Genomic DNA, 17,553 nt, shown 5'->3' with positions numbered 1-17,553 from the left:
TTGACTCATAAATTATTTGCCTGAATTGAGCTTTAATCCCAGGGAGGCACTGAATTTCTGAATGTAATTCATTTAGCAAATTCTTTTTTTAAATCTGGTTGGTTGTTGTCTCTGGAAAATATGTTCATAAGTGACTTGCTCACTGAGGTGAGCCATAGAACTAAATTTTGGGAAGAGCTTTGTTGAATGAATGTTTATATTCTATTGTGTACCTTCCTTCTCTGAACTCACTAATGATTATTTTCTCTTTCTTGGATTCCTTCCTCACTTTAATATATCGTGTTCACTTGGGTTTTTGGCCCTTTAATAGCGTAGTCTGGTTGAGATATCACTTTATCATATGTTTCTGTACAAGTTCAGTTGAATCAGATCACGATGCTAGATATGTGTCTTCCCTTTTTGACGCAAGGGACGATTTAGCATGACCAATCCATCTTTGGACTGTGGGAGGAAACCGGAACACCCAGAGGAAACCCACATAGACATGATGCATTACGTGCAGCTAGATGCCTAACTAAAGAGGGAATGTGTTTGCAATAACACATTCATGAGGGGATGGCAGTCTGACCTGAGATGGTATCCTTGATTGGCAGCTTGACAAGCCAGCCCTCCACAAAGAGCTAAGAGAGTTTTCAGAAGTTTCTTTTAGGTGGGGGTGTGCGCGCTGCATGTGGCCTGCAGTGTGAACGGGTAGTGCTGGTTAATCAGCATCTAAACGTGGGGACGATCATTTGGCCATGATGCAAGGGTCATGCTGGAACAGTATTCAGGGATGATGTCCCTTCCCCTAATATGGGATGATGAATGTGTATATATGAAAGTGAGCCTTCATCCCTCGGGAGGAAAGTACTGTTCGTAAGAACCTTCATTTAGCAAATGAAGAAAATCGTAGCTGAGATTTTTAATAAATAATGTTCTGCAGTATTAATTTCAATACAAAGCATGCACAAGCTTAATAGCTAGTTATTGATATTTTTAGATAGTACATTTTTTAAAATTATCATTTGAATGTGACAATTTTATGTGAGCATTACTGCGAAGTTACTAGTTCAGTCTGATATGGCAGTAAAACTGAAATGTGATATCTGTGTGGTAGAGAAATTATCCTTGAGATAAAGATGAACTGTCTTAACAATAGTCTTTTTTTTTCATTTTCACCATATCAAAAATAATACTAGAGTGAAAGAGTTAATTGTAGATCAGAATGGTCCAGGAGAAGGGCGAGCTAATATCCTTGTACCAAATCAGCTTGATGCTTTAGAGGCACAGTGGGGACTTGGAAGCTCTCCTCAGCGAGATGATCTGAAACTCCTCTGTGAACAAAATGTGAGTTTTATTCACTTCTTTCGTTTTTAAACATAACTAATCATAGCAGAAAATATAATTGAACTATCTAAAATATTCTTGTAATTCTAAATGTTTCTGTATATATACAATAATATCGAACAATAATTGTAGTTATCAGTCAAGTATAGTTTAATTAGAAATATGTGATTACTTGTATAATATTCGCACCTCAACTTTTTATCCACTAAAAATCAGTACTATTGGTCTATTTTAAAGTCGCAAGTATCACACAGTAGAAGTGAAGACCATCCTTTTATTTTAGAAATGTAACTAGTTTTAACATATCACTTTTAAACAACTGCATGTATTTAAATGTGTTTTGTAACTTGTTGCTCTTGCTACTCCAGTTTCCCTGGTGTTCACGTATAATTTTCAGTATAGTTATGACATCAAGTGAACATTTGCAACTTGCATTTTCTCTTTTTTTTTGGAGAATTATACTGTAGATTTGGAGGGTTTTAATCCACTTGAGTGTCTAGGTTTTCTGATCAAAATGTGACACATTTTCTATGTCTCAAAGCTTTAAAAGAATGAATGTTTAGGTTTACACAGTACGTGGCAATATGGTAGGGTTGTACACAATACATAATAAGATGAAATTGGACTTTGCCACATAAATTATAGGAGTCTCACAGGTTAGTGGGATTGAATCAGATGGTTTCTTTTCTGAAATTGCACTTGACTTTTTTCTCGTACCCATCAATGTTCCATCTAGTAGAGTCCTAAAAGTTCTGCTAAGCATTTATTTGCATTAAAATACATTTACCATGCTGCATGTTTTCCAAGGATGGCAGTGTTCAGGATTCCAAAAGAACCTTGGTAAATGTACTTGAATGCAAATAAATGCTTACCAGAACTTTTAGGACTGGGAGGTGAGGACCCTACTTTCTAAGCCCACCACCTAACTTAATACTGTTAAACTAGGTTGGTATCTAGTGACCTTCCTCTGAACCCTTTCTGGACCTCTATATTACCTCCATGTGAGGCGGATTGTTTTAAATAAGGCCTAAGCAAAGTCTTGCACAAGAAACTATAATGTCTTTTTATCTTATGCTGTTTGTCCTGATGAAACATCCTGATGTACAATTTGCTTTGCTGTATAGCCCCAGAGCACTGGTTGTGAACTTTTAGATTGGTCTACTTAGCATCCAGGTCTCTCTTTCACTCAACACACTTAACTTCAGAATCCTGCATTGTATTGGCTAAGTTGGCTTTAGCCATACCCATGTGCATAACAGTAAATATAAATGTCATCTGCTAAATGAAAAATTTTCTCTCATCTGATTTGAGTTGTCTTTTTAACTCTCCTAAGGTTTTCGCATTCGCAAAAATCGTTGTGTCATCACAAACTTGGCAGCTGTTCTTTAGACCGTTAACATAGAAAATGAAGAACACAGCAATAGCCCTAACATCAATCCATATGGCAGTTTTCTAGAAACATGTCTCCATATTGAATTACTATCATTGATACAATCCTCTCTACAAGAATTCGACCAATTATTTATCTAACCCAAAGGCAGAATTTGATACTGTGGATGCTGGAATCTGAAACAAAAACAGAAAAGAGAAGGGTTATCCAGACTTGGAACGTTGGTTCTATTCTCTCTCCACAGATGCTGGGATCAGAATTTGATGATCAGCCATGATAATGAATGGTGGAGCAGGCCCGAAGGGCGGAATGGCCCACTCTTAAGAACATAAGAAATAGGAGCAGGAGTAGGCCATCTAGCCCCTCGAGCCTGCCCCGCCATTCAATAAGATCATGGCTGATCTGAAGTGGATCAGTTCCACTTACCCGCCTGATCCCTATAACTCCTAATTCCCTTACTGATCAGGAATCCATCTATCCGTGATTTAAACATATTCAACGAGGTAGCCTCCACCACTTCAGTGGGCAGAGAGTTCCAGAGATTCACCACCCTCTGAGAGAAGAAGTTCCTCCTCAACTCTGTCCTAAACTGACCCCCCTTTATTTTGAGGCTGTGCCCTCTAGTTCCAGCTTCTATTCTAAGTGGAAAGAATCTCTCCACCTCTACCCTATCCAGCCCCTTCATTATCTTATAGGTCTCTATAAGATCCCCCCTCAGCCTTCTAAATTCCAACGAGTACAAACCCAATCTGCTCAGTCTCTCCTCATAATCAACACCCCTCATCTCTGGTATCAACCTGGTGAACCTTCTCTGCACTCCCTCCAAGGCCAATATATCCTTCCGCAAATAAGGGGACCAATACTGCACACAGTATTCCAGCTGCGGCCTCACCAATGCCCTGTACAGATGCAGCAAGACATCTCTGCTTTTATATTCTATCCCCCTTGCGATATAGGCCAACATCCCATTTGCCTTCTTGATCACCTGTTGCACCTGCAGACTGGGTTTTTGCGTCTCATGCACAAGGACCTCCAGGTCCCTCTGCACAGCAGCATGTTGTAATTTCTTTCCATTTAGATAATAATCCAATTTGCTATTATTTCTTCCAAAGTGAATAACTCTTGCTTCTAATTTCTATATGTTTCTATGTATACCGGGGATCATCCCAGAGAATCTTCTCTGAACTGCCTCCAGTGAAATAATATCTTTCCTTAAATAAGGGGACCAAAACTGCTCACAGTACTCCAGATGTGGTCTCATCAGTACCTTGTACAGCTGAAGCAAGACTTCCCTACTCTTATACTCTACCCCCTTGAAATAAGGGTCAACATTCCATTAGCTTTCCTGATTATCTGCTGCAGCTGTGTGCTAGCTTTCTGTGCTTCATGTACAAGTATCCCCAAGTCCCTTTGTGTTGCAGCTTTCTGCTGTTTTTCACCATTTAAATAATACTCGGTTCTTTTATTCTTCTTTCCAAAATGAATAATTTCACATTTCCCACATTATACTCCATTTGCCACCTTTTTGCCCACTTACTTAACCTATCATTACCTCTTTGTAAACTGTATCCCTCTTGCAACTTGCCTTTCCACCTATTTTTGTGTCATCTGCAATTTTGGTGAAAGTACATTCTCTTCCTTCATTAATACATATTGTAAGCAGTTGTGGTCCCGGCACTGATCCCTGTGCAAGGCAGAGAGGTGCGATTTGTGGCTGCAGTAAAAAGGGTAAGGGATTAACTTTATTTTCATTACTTTTTCGCGGGGTTTCTTTTTTACGAGTTTAAGGGAAAAGCAGAAGTAGGCCGGGCGTGGGGCGACCTGGGGGAAAAAAAAGAAAAAAACATTTTTTTTTAAGGGCGCGGAAGGTTTAAAGAGCAGGCTGCACTATCCAGTGGGCAGCATCGTGAGCAGGTAGCAGAGTGAGGGCTGAAGGGCTTTGGCTCAACAGGCTTAGGAGGAAACGTGCGAGGCAAGGTAGGTTTAGTTTTTAGTTGTTTCACCTTTTAAATCTTCAGTTCTTTCCCTGTGGAATCTGAGGAAAAGGGGCATTGTGAATGTGAAGCCAGTTTGCTGTTCTCCGTGCCGGATGTGGGAGGTCCTGGAGTCTCCTAGCCTCGCAGAAGTGCATACCTGCACTGGGTGCGTCGAACTGCGGCTCCTAAGGGACCGAATTAGGGAACTGGAGCTGCAGCTCGAGGACATTCGTCTGGTCAGGGGAAACGAGGAGGTGATAGATAGGAGTTATAGGCAGGTGGTCACACCGGGGCCACAAGAGGCAGACAAGTGGGTCACAGTCAGGAAAGGGAAAAGTCAGGTGGTAGAGAGTACCCCAGTGGTTGTGACCCTTAAAAATGAGTACTCTTGTTTGAGTACTGTTGGGGTGGACAGCCCACCTGGTGGAAGCAGCAGTGGTCGTGCCTCCGGCGCGGAATCCAGCCTTGTAGCACAGAAGGGTAAGGAAAGGAGGAGGAAGGCAGTGGTGATCAGGGACTCTACAGTGAGGGGGTCAGACAGGCGTTTCTGTGGAGGCAGTCGAGAAGCGCGGATGGTGGTTTGCCTCCCTGGTGCCGGGCTCAGGGGTGTTTCTGACCGTATCCAAGAAATGGGCGGCACGGTAGCACAGTGGTTAGCACTGCTGCTTCACAGCTCCAGGGACCTGGGTTCGATTCCCGGCTTAGGTCACTGTCTGTGTGGAGTTTGCACATTCTCCTCGTGTCTGCGTGGGTTTCCTCCGGGTGCTTCGGTTTCCTCCCACATTCCAAAGATGTGCGGGTTAGGTTGATTGGCCATGCTTAAATTGCCCCCTAGTGTCCTGAGATGTGTAGGTTAGAGGGATTAGTGGGTAAAATATGTAGGGATATGGGGGTAGGGCCTGGGTGGGATTGTGGTTGGTGCAGACTCGATGGGCCGAATGGCCTCTTTCTGTACTGTAGGGTTTCTATGATTTAAATCCTGAAGTGGGAGGGAGAGGAGCCAAAGGTCGTGGTGCATACTGGTACCACTGACATAGTCAGGAAAGGGGAAGGGGTTATGAAAAGAGAGTATAGGAAGTTAGGTAGGGAGTTAAGAAGGAACACAAAGGTAGTAATCTCGGGATTGCTGCTTGTGCCACGAGACAGTGAGGGAAGGAACAAAATAAGGTGGAGGATAAATGCGTCGCTGAGGGATTGGAGCAGGGGTTAGGGATTCAGGTTCCTGGATCATTGGGACCTCTTTAGGGGCAGGTGCGACCTGTACAAAAAGGACGGGTTTCACTTAAATCCCAGGGGGACCAATATCCTGGCGGGAAGGTTTGCTAAGGCTACGGGGGAGTGTTTAAACTAGAATGGTTGGGGGGTGGGAATCAAAATGAGGTGACTGGGAGAGAAGAGGTTAGCTTAAAAATAAAAGGGGCTTGTAGACAGTGTGAGATAGGCAGGTGATGGAGAAGGGGAGCGCTCAGACCGAAGGGTTGAGATGTGTGTATTTTAACGCAAGGAGTGTAGTGAACAAAATGGATGAGCTTAGAGCGTGGATCACTACTTGGATGTGTGATGTGGTGGCCATTACAGAGACTTGGTTATCTCAGGGACAGGACTGGATACTTCAAGTGCCGGGTTTCAGATGTTTCAGGAGAGACAGGGAAGAAGGCAAAAGAGGTGGGGGAGTAGCACTGTTGATCAGGGATAGTGTCACGGCTGTAGAAAAGATGGATGCCACAGAGGGATTGTCGACAGAATCTCTGTGGGTGGAGGTTCGCAACAGGAACGCGTCAATAACTTTACTGGGTGTTTTTTATAGGCCGCCCAATAGTAGCAGGGACATGAAGGAGCAGATTGGGAAGCAGATCCTGGAGAGATGTGATAATAACAGAGTGTTCGTGATGAAAGATTTTAATTTCCCAAATATCTATTGGAATATCCCTAGGGTAATGGGTTTAGATGGGGAGGAGTTTGTTAGGTGTGTTCAGGAGGGCTTCCTGACACAGTATGTGGATAAGCCTACAAGAGGAGAGGCTGTACTTGATTTGGTATTAGGGAATGAACCTGGGCAGGTGTCAGATCTCTCAGTGAGAGAGCATTTTGGGGATAGTGATCATAACTCTATCTCCTTTGCATTAGCATTGGAGAGAGATAAGATCAGTCAAGCTAGGAAAGTGTTTATTTGGAGTAAGGGCAATTATGAGGCTATTAGGCAGGAAATTAGAGGCATAAACTGGAAGGAGGTTTTCTCAGGGAAATGTACAGAAGAAATGTGGCAAATTTTCAAGGAAAATTTGTCTGGAGCTCTGCACAGCAACATTCCAATGAGACAGGGGAGTTATGGTAGGTCACAGGAACCATGGTGCACGAAAGCTGTAACGAATTTAGTCAAGAAGAAAAGAAAAGCCTACAAAAGGTTCAGGGAGCTAGGTAATGTTAGAAATCTAGAAGAGTATACGACTAGTAGGAAGGAACTTGAGAGGGAAATTAGAAGAGCAAGAAGGGGTCATGAGAAGGCCTTGGCAGACAGGATAAAGGAAAACCCCAAGGCATTCTACAAGTATGTTAAGAGCAAGAAGATAAGATGTGAAGGAGTAGGACCTATCAAATGTGACGGTGGGAAAGTCTGTATAGAACTGGTAGAAATGGCAAAGGTACTCGATGAATACTTTACTTCAGTATTCACAGTGGAAAAGGATCTTGGTAGTTGCATTGCAGACTTGCAGAGGACTGAGAAGATTGAGCATGTGGACATTAGGAAAGAGGATGTGTTGGAGCTTTTGAAAAGCATCAAGTTAGATAAATCGCCGGGACCGGATGGGATGTACCCCAGGTTACTGTGGGAGGCGAGGGAAGAGATTGCTGAGCCTCTGGCGATGATCTTTGAGTCATCAATAGAGACGGGAGAGGTTCTGGAGGATTGGAGGATTGTGGATGTGGTTCCGTTATTCAAGAAAGGGAGAAGAGGTAGCCCGGGAAATTATAGACCGGTGAGTCTCCCCTCAGCGGTTGGTAAGTTGATGGAGAAGATCCTGAGAGGCAGGATTTATGAACATCTGGAGAGGAATAGTATGATCAAAAATAGCCAGCCTCACGAGCCTAATTGAATTTTTTGAAGATGTAACTAGACACATAGACGAAGAAAGAGCGGTAGATGTAGTTTATATGGATTTCAGCAAGACGTTTGATAAGGTGCCCCATGCAAGGCTCATTGAGAAAGTGAAGGGGCATGGGATACAAGGGGACATTGCTTTGTGGATTCAGAACTGGCTTGCCCACAGAAGGCAGAGTGGTTGTAGATGGGTCATTTTCAGCATGGAGGTCGGTCACCAGTGGAGTGCCCCAGGGATCTGTTCTGGGACCCTTGCTCTTTGTGATTTTTATAAATGACCTGGATGAGGAACTGGAAGGATGGGTTGGCAAGTTTGCTGATGACACAAAGGTTGGTGGGGTTGTGGATAGTGTAGAAGGATGTCAGCAGTTGCAACAAGACATAGATAAGATGCAAGACTGGGCGGAGAAGTGGCAGATGGACTTCAACCCAGATAAGTGTGTGGTGGTTCATTTTGGCAGGTCAAATAGGATGAAAGAATATAATATTAAGGGTAAGACGCTTGGCAGTGTGGAAGATCAGAAGGATCTTGGGGTCCGGGTTCATAGGAGGCTCAAAGCAGCATCGCGGGTAGAGGCTGTGGTTAAGAAGGCTGGCCTTCATCAATAGAGGAATTGAGTTTAGATATCGGGAGATAATGCTGCAGCTGTATAGGACCGTGGTCAGACCCCACCTGGAGTATTGTGCCCAGTTCTGGTCGCCTCATTACAGAAAGGATGTGGAAGCCATAGAAAGGGTGCAGAGGAAATTTTCAAGGATGTTGCCTGGATTAGGTGGCATGCCTTATGAGGATAGGTTGAGAGAGCTAAGTCTTTTCTCCTTGGAGAGGTGAAGGATGAGAGGTGACCTGATAGAGGTGTATAAGTTGTTGAGGGGTATTGATAGAGTGGATTCTCAGAGGCTTTTACCCAGGGCTGAAATGGTTGCCACAAGAGGTCACAGGTTTAGGGTGCTGGGGAGTAGGTACAGAGCAGATGTTAGGGGTAAGTTTTTCACTCAGGGTGGTGGGTGCGTGGAACCGGCTGCCGGTAGTGGTGGTGGAGGCGGATTCGATAGGGTCTTTTAAGAGACTTTTGGATAAGTTCATGGAAGTTAGTAAGATAGAGGGTTATAGGTAAGCCTGGTAGGTAGGGACATGTTCGGCGCAACTTGTGGGCCGTAGGGCCTGTTTGTGCTGCAGCTTTTCTATGTTCTATGTTAATCCTATTGGTTGCAGGTCGCCAACCTGAAACATTATCCCTTATCCCCACTCACTGTTTCCTGCCTATTAGCCAATTTTCTATCCATGCAACTATACTACCTCCAACACCATGAGCTTTTATGTTATGACCTAACCTTTTGTGAGCTACCTTGTCAAATGCCTTCTGGAAGTCCAAATACAGCACATCGACTGGTTCCCCTCTATCCACTCTGATTGAGACTTCCTCAATAAATTAGTCCGACATGATTTCCCTTTAATGAAGCCATGCTAACTGCTTGACTAGGTCATGATTTTTCAAATGTGCTGCTATTACTTAATTGATTCCAGCATTTCAACTGCATCAAGTAAAGAAAGAGGCTGCAAGTAAAAAGGTGAAGACAGTGGAGTGTTTTAGGTGTGGAGAGTCACACTGTGCAAATCATTGCAAGTTTATGCAGCAACAAGGGTCATTTTAGCTTAGAAGTGCCAAGGTCTAAGAGCAAGTCAAAGTCAGGGAGATTCAAATTTGAAAAAGCCCCAGTCAGCAATGCATCACGTGGAAAGCACAGACCAGGTAGAGGAGCAATCTTGCGACTTGTTCAATATGAATGAGGAGTGTGCAGAGACTATGCTATGTGGAGATCGATGGTAAACAAATCAAAATGGAGATGGTCACAGGAGCCGCTGCATTGGTAATCAGTGAGGAGACCTTCAGGAAGACTTGGGATGCTAAGCAGGCACCAGTCCTTACTCAGGCAGAAATCAAACTTTGGATGTATACCAGAGAGACCATACCATTGCTTGGGGCATTAGAAGTGAATGTTGTTTACAACAACCGAGAAGTGAGAGCACGCTCCCTGGTGGTGTATGGGAAGGGGCTGAGTCTATTAGGACGTGACCAGCTCAGAAAAATTCCATTGAACTGTAGTAAGATTAAACACACAAGTGACAGTGGATGTCATCCAGAAAAACCCCGAATTGTTCAAGGATGAGCTGGGTTCATTACATGGTACCACAGTTAACTTGTTCAGGCTACTCACTTTTTCAAACCCAGAACGGTATCCTGCGCTATAAAAGGCAAAGTGGAGGAGGAGTTCGAATGCGAAAGCTTGGAATCATTGAGCCCATTCAGTTCTCTCGTTGGACAGCTCCGATTGTTTCTGTTCTTAAAGGTCATGGTACAGTGCGCATATGTGGTGATTACAAGCTTACCATCAATCAGGCTTCCAAATTGTTCACTTACAACTTGAGGGTGGTAGATCTGTTTTCAACCCTTCCTGGAGCAAAGATGTTTTCAAAGTTGGACATTAGTCATGCCTACCTGCAACTCTTACCAGAGGAGGACTCAATGCAGCATGTCATTAACAACACTCACAAACACTCAATACAACCATCTGTTTTTTTGGAGTATCCTCCAATCCGGCAATCTTTCAAGGACGATGAACACAATCTGTTACAAGGCATTCCTCGTGTGACATTTTATTTGGACAACATCTTAATTACCAGGAAAACTAAGGAGGAGCACCTCAGCAACCTAGATCATGTGTTAGAGGTTTTTAGAAGCAGGACTACATCTGAAGCATAGCGAGTGTGTTTTCCAGCACTGTGTGTGGCATCTCTAGGACGGGGATGGGGGAGGGGCTGAGCTATTAAGGAAGCTCCAAATCCCAGGCATTTGTCAATTTCAGGTCATTTCTGGATATGGTAAATTACTAGGGAAGTTTTTTCAGATCTTTCAACAGTGTTGGTGCCACTGTATCTACTACTTCACAAAGAAACCAAATGGAAGTGAAGGCCAGCACAGGAGAAATCTTTCCAGGATGTGAAAGTGTTGCTACAGTCAACTAATCTGCTGGTTCATTATGAGCAAGACAGGTGACTCTCTCTGTTGTGTGATGCCTTGCAACAAGAAGTGGTTCCTGTTGTACGAGGACTTCCATTAGACCGTACTTCAGGAGAGCGGCACTCATGCACAGATACTCAAGCTACTCCTACACCCACAAGTTCAGCTGACCTAAGTCAAGCATCACCAGAGTTGACAGTCACCAGTCATACTGCACAGACCAGAATGTGGTCACAAAGTTCCTGAAAGACTCGTGTATAGTTAAGATATTAGTTGCATTGTATTCCAGTCCTTCATGAGGATTTAAATTAAGGGGGGGGGGGGGTGTTACAGAGTGTTCTGCATTCTTGCTGTATTATATTTTCATGTTTCTTTGTATATAAAGCAGTTTGAATTTATAAACGTGTTTCACAACCTTTTGTGGCTGAAGTTACCACAGTTTTGATTAACGTCTGGCTTAAAAAAAGCCTTCCGGTGTGTAAAAGGGAGAACTTTTATACTGTAAGTTCTTCCTCCATTGTCTCATCCCCAGACAATGTAAGTTCACACTGTTACTGTTGAATTAACTGATTTGACTTTACAGGGTCGTGGTTAATATCACACAGCATGAAAGGATGCTATTCATTGCGATGTGCCTATGGCAACTCTTTGAAAGTGCTATCCAATTAATTGTACTCCTTCACTCTTTCCTTATAGACCTGTAAAATGTTTTCCCTTCAAGTATTTATCTAAGTATTTTCCTTGTGTGAAATTTAATATTGAATTTGCTTCCACCATCAAATCAGGCAATGTATTCCAGATCACAACAGTGTTTTAAAAAAAATCCAAATGTTGCCTTTCATTCTTTTGCCAATGACCTTAAATCTGTAATCACCTGAAGCACCCCATCTCTATGGAGAAATGTGTGTGCATATTTTTGAGCTGTATGTTTGTCTTGTTTATAATTGATTGAATATACCAAAGCATTGCTTGGGCTTAAGTGGATTTAAGTTTTGTTCTCAGTTTTTAATTGAAAGAATACATTTTTAAAACACTCGTGGCTGATTCAGCCTATTACTTGTGTTTCGAGGAGGAGGAGGTTTCACCTCAGCTGTTCACTTTCCATGAAGCAGTGTCTCAAATGGTCGAAATGGAAGAACAGGTCGTAGAGGACCATCGAGCAATATTCCAGGTAAGAAATAAATTTGTGCACATATTTCCTCAAATAACTCCACAGGAATGTTGTACAATTATGTCAATTTCTAAAGTGATCATCAGTTCATTTCCATTGAGCTACAATTGTTGCAGTAACCTGGGGGACAATTGTCTTTACTTTTTCTGTCCCAAAGTTTCCACTCTACTGCTAGCCAGCTTGACACAGTTTCACTCCTAAACATCCTCTTAACCGTCATCAGTTTAACCTAGCAACTTATGGAATTATTGAATGTAAATTTGGTTATGGGCATAGTAAGAGTTACTATAGTATGATTCAATTAGGATCAACTTTTGTTTGTTTCTAATCATGGTACCATAAACAATTCAAGTTGTACAGAAATTCTTTGTGGGAAAGAGAATCTCTAGTCAATACTTCCAAAAATATTTTTAATGATTTCAAGGGCTGTTTTTGGCTAGTCAGAAATTTGTACACAAAAAAAAACCCACTTCCATATCCATAATGGACAATAGAATTCAAGAACAAATTTAAAGCAAAGACTTTTAGCTAGCAAAGTAGAATATAACATAAGAAAGTAGGCCATTCACCACACAATCTTGCTATGCCATTCAATAAGATCATGGCTGGTTTTCTCCCTCAGTTGGAAACCCTCTTCCACCCCACTTAATAACACTGAGTGAACCTACATTGCATGGGCTGTGACAGTTCAAGAAGGTAGCTCACTACCATTTTCCTCGAGGGCATTTATTTAACCTAAATTCTTTAGCTGTCTCTATGTGCCTTCTTTACAGCTTACTTTCCCACCAAGCTTTATGTCCTCAGTACTTGGCCACCTTGCCCAAGTCATTAAGATACTTCATGACTAGGATTTTTTAGATGGTAGGGTTTCCCACCCCGCTACCCGAAGAAACAACGGGGAACACATCCGCGTAGCGTTAATTGGCTGGAGACTAGATTCCACCCCTCTGAAGTTCTGCGGGTTTATCTGATTGACCGGCAGCCCTATAGTCACTGCAGTGCCAGGACTGGGATTATGAACAGTCTTCAGATTCTAACTCCTGGAGTCCACAACCAGGTAAGTGTGGGGCCAGGCAGTAAGTGATATTGACCACTTAAGGGCCTCATAGGGAGGGTGGTTGTAAGGCTACTCAAGGAATTTTAAGGGCCCTCCCCCTTGTAAACCCACTGGCAGGCAAAAATAAAATTCTGTTCCATAAATAACTGAGGCTTAAGCAATGACCCTTGTGGCACCCCACCCATTGCAGCTAACCAACCTAAAACTAACTCGCTCGTTCCTAATGTCTAATTCCTGTCCATTACCCCCTCACTTCTCACTAACACTAACCTTGTTTTGCCAAATACCTTTTTGTGTGTTACCTTAATAAATTAATGCTTTTTGAGAATTGGGTGGCACAGTGGTTAGCACTGTTGCCTCATAGTGCCAGGGACCCAAGTTCACTTCCGTCCTCGGATCACTGTCTGTGCGGAGTTTGCATCTTCTCCCTGTATCTTAATGGGTTTCCTCTGGGTGCTCTGGTTTCCTCCAAAGATGTGCAGGTTAGGTTGATTGGCCATGCTAAATTGACCCTAGTGTCAGGGGATTAGCAGGGTAAATATGTGGGGTTACGAGAATAGGGCCTGGGTGGGATTGTGGTCAGTACAGACACAATGGGCCGAATGGCCTCATTCTGCACTGTAGGGATTCTATGAGCATAGGGTGTCATGGAACAAGTTGAATTACTTTTAACTTGTATTAATGGTTTGAATTATTTTACTTAAGGATTTACAAAATCAATTAGTTCAAGGACCTAATTATTTTGAATTAACTGCCTAGAAGAGTTTACAACTAGTTATTGTGCAGTATCTACATTTGGTTTGGTTTCATCTGCAGGAATCTATTCGGTGGCTAGAGGATGAAAAATCACTTTTGGAGATGACTGAAGAAGTGGATTATGATGTGGATGCATACTCCACACAGCTGGAAGCTATTTTAGACCAGAAAGTTGAAATTCTAACAGAATTGAGAGGTAGGTTTACAGAAATGTAATCACAATCAATCGGCATTAGAAGTGAATATATCTGTCTAATGCAAATTTGGGCAGCCATTGTTTGACTGATTTCTAGTCACCCTTTTCAGACTGTTTTTAAAAATTCAGTTCTTAAAAGCCCAAGTTTCCAGCCAGTGGATTAAATGCCATTGATTGGTATAAGCACATCTTTATGGCATGATCCCATTGAGAAAATATGTTGCCATTCCTTCATTGACACAACCTCAAAATCCTGGAACTCCTCCCTAACAGCACTGTAGTTGTACCTACACCACATGGACTGCAGTGGTTCAAGAAGGCGGCTCACCAACACTTTCTCTGGGGCAATTGGGAGTGGACAATAAATGCTGGCCTTGCCAGATCCCACGAACAATTACTCATTGTTTTAATGAGTTGATGAACTCATGAACTTTAATGAGTTTAATGTGAGGAATTGAGATTGAAATTTAAAGAATACTTTAAATAATTTCTACCCTTGATTCACAGAAATGGGAAAAATTGTTTGAGTTAATAGATTTCATTTATATTTTGTAAAGAGGTTCAGTTTCTATTACTCACTTTAAACTGGTACTGTTCATTGTTATAAAGCTATCTTTTACAGTGAGTAATACAAATAATTATCCTAATTCATCATATCCTATAGATTTGGCTCTGTTTCTCCTGTGCACATTACTGAGCATATATTGGATGTAAAATATTCACTTTAGCTGTCAGAAAACTTGCAATAGTTATTTTCTTTTCCCACCCACTCCTGCCACCACCCAAAGTGAAAATTACCTTTCTTTTCCTGCAGCATATGAATCTCTTGTATCTTCTGTTTACAGATAAAGTAAAAGCCTTCCGTACAACTCTTCAGGAGGAAGAACAGGCTAGTAAGCAGATCAATCCCAAACGGCCACGAGCTATTTAAATGACAGACCCTGCTAAGGATTAACTGATTCACTAAATCTTTATTACTGAAACTTCCTTACTAATGTCAGCTGTGGTCACCAGAATCCAATCACTGGAGCGCTAAGAACTTTTGGAACTACATCAATTGAAACTTTCTATTCTTTGACTTGAATAATTTTTCTTCTGAACACACTCCCATGGTATTACTACTATTGCTTCTAATCCAACAGCACAAATTCACAGGGTTAGGACTTTATGAAGTACTTTATTTGAAAGTTTTTGGGCTTTGCCAAGAAACTTTGGAAAGAAAATCCTTGCCAACTTTTTTTTAAAAACTGTGTCAAAATAACTGTGGAGATTATGCTTTTAGATACTCTGTATTTTTTATTTTATTTCTAAATTGATGTGGTTACATTTTGTTATCATAGCTGGCTGTTCAGTTTTGAAGTGTGTTTGTATGCATGCACAACCCATTTGTGGTGTGAAGTAACTTCCCATAGACCAGACTGAGCTTTTCCTGTTTTCTCTGTGCCAGAGGCTGATGTCCCCAAAGCAGCAGGTGTCTTCAAACCAGCAGGTGCCCCAACATTAGGCACAGCTATTACTTAATAAAAATGCATTCCTTGTTTCCTGTGTGAATTAATTTATTGTGCTATGTATTTTTCTGTTTTAGTTGTGTGTTTGAGCCATCCTTTGTCTAGTTTGTTCTATTATCTCACAAAATATGTGCCATATCATCAATGTATTTAAAATAGCAGATGATCTGAAATGTCTTGAGATGGTACACAAATGCAGCTTGACATTCCACATACATATCATATATCAATTAAGTCTGTAAGTGTAGCTGTTTTGCAGTGTACACTGAATTTTTAAAATTACTGTAAAATGCTTTACAGCATCTCATTTTACCAGCTATAAAGAATATTGAAACTAAAGTGAACTATTGGGAGGGGTTGTATTTCAAGCAAAGTCAGAACATGCACTAGATGTTATGGTAATTTCTAAATGAAAGAATAGGATTCAATGACAAAGTTTCCTCATTTCAAAGTTTTAATTTGAGCGTTTACTTTTACTAAAAATGATTAATTAAAATATAGATTTAAATGGTGATTACTAACGTATTAATACATTTTGGAGCACTGGTAACTTGAAGCTTACAAATGAGTGTGTGGAATAGTTTACAGTGTTGATGCTTCATGCTGTTCAGATGAACAGTGGAGACATCATTGGGAAACAAAGTTTTAGGAAAACTTTAGTCTGCTTTCCTTAATTCTTTTGATTCCTGTGGCAATGTTTATGTTCAAAATCTCATCAGTTATGTATATTATAAAATTTTCTTCTAAGTTAATTTAAACTTTGTATTTGAAATGTAGTATTAAAGCAACGTAAACCATTGTATTGGTATGATCTGACAAATTCCAGCTGGACAAAAATGTACAAGTTAATGATTTCTCATTTGTAATTACCACTTGTTCTTATCTCATTTGTATACTGACGAAGCAAAATTTCAATCCATTCATTTTGCCAGTTTACCTCCTGCAAGCATCAGTAAAATGTTTCTGAATGTGAAAAGTTAAGTTTAATGCAGCATCTTTCCAATTAATGTAAAATGTGTATTTAATGCAATCAGAACTTCACATAATCCATACATGAGCCACATTGAGATATGATTTAGTACTGTAGATGACAATATAATGTTTGGAGAGCTTTGATAAACTGTTGTGTTCATTGTGATAAGTCGACTGGAAACTGGGCATTTAGAAAAATATATTAACACCTTTGTTTTCAATTAGTCATCAACTTAGGAGAGATAGTTGCTTAACATCAATCGAGAACCCTGATCTTGGCAGCTCAGGACACCCAAATATAATAATTGATATTTTGAAGCATAATATTTTACTTTAAATCATCTTAGTTACAGAATTGTTTGGAATAGTGAAGGGTTGTGTGTAAGATTTACTTTTAAGTACTTTTTGTGATGTTTTGATCTTAAGTTTCTAAGTAGCCTTTTGTAAAATACCGAAAAAAAATTAAAGGAAGCTAGACATGGATGCATGGGTTTTGAAATAGTTTTTGTTTTTCATATATGCTTTTGTAACACGCAGTGCCTTTGTTAACTTAGCAATAGCACAGTGCATCACTCGTTTTGTTTTTTCTTCCAGATATCATGTTGTAGTCTAGATTCTATTCATTTTCAAGTCAGAATTATATTAGTTTTAAATAGCATTTGTTCCTGACATAGAATTGAGATTTGAAAGATGAATTTAATATATAATTTATATTCCTGCCATTTCTGCTCCATTTATGCGTCTCTCAGCTGGTTTGCTCCCTCTTTGATGCTTCATCATTTTTAGGTTGTTTAATGGCCTCGTTAAAACAATTTACTTCCACAGGAACTGAGTACATGAATGTTATAGTAACTAAGAAGAAATATTTGGATAACTCGTACAGCACATTGTTCTATTCAAAAGAATATTTCAATTGTGAATTTAAACACTAATATAGTCTATGTAGCAATACTGTATCCTGTTATCAGCTGATTCTCATTTAGTGTTGGTTTCATTATTCTTTATAAACTTGTAGTGATTTAACTATAATGACTCTTAAATGAATCACAAAAGTATTTTTTGGTCAATGTGGACCATC

General features: G+C 40.9%; 1 protein-coding gene across 8 annotated transcripts in view; it reads left to right on the top strand.

Moving 5' to 3' along the window:
* The window catches only part of LOC144497364 (kinesin-like protein KIF2A), a 109,783-nt gene extending 92,826 nt beyond the window's left edge, over positions 1-16,957 (top strand). For 4 of the 8 annotated variants that reach the window (XM_078218537.1, XM_078218563.1, XM_078218546.1 and 1 more), the window contains 4 exons: positions 1,179-1,326; positions 11,885-11,986; positions 13,860-13,995; positions 14,841-16,957. In XM_078218537.1, the coding sequence (XP_078074663.1) occupies positions 1,179-1,326; positions 11,885-11,986; positions 13,860-13,995; positions 14,841-14,926 (472 nt within the window). In that variant the 3' untranslated portion in view covers positions 14,927-16,957. Of the gene's footprint in view, positions 1-1,178; positions 1,327-11,864; positions 11,987-13,859; positions 13,996-14,840 lie in introns of all 8 variants that reach the window. The other 4 variants (XR_013498543.1, XR_013498542.1, XM_078218553.1 and 1 more) reach the window with 2 other exon arrangements.
* The last annotated feature ends 596 nt before the right edge of the window (positions 16,958-17,553 follow it).

Source organism: Mustelus asterias, chromosome 1 (assembly GCF_964213995.1).
Source record: "Mustelus asterias chromosome 1, sMusAst1.hap1.1, whole genome shotgun sequence".
NCBI lineage: Eukaryota > Metazoa > Chordata > Chondrichthyes > Carcharhiniformes > Triakidae > Mustelus > Mustelus asterias.
Note: the sequence above shows the minus strand (reverse complement) of the source record. Positions and strands in the feature narration are given on the sequence as shown.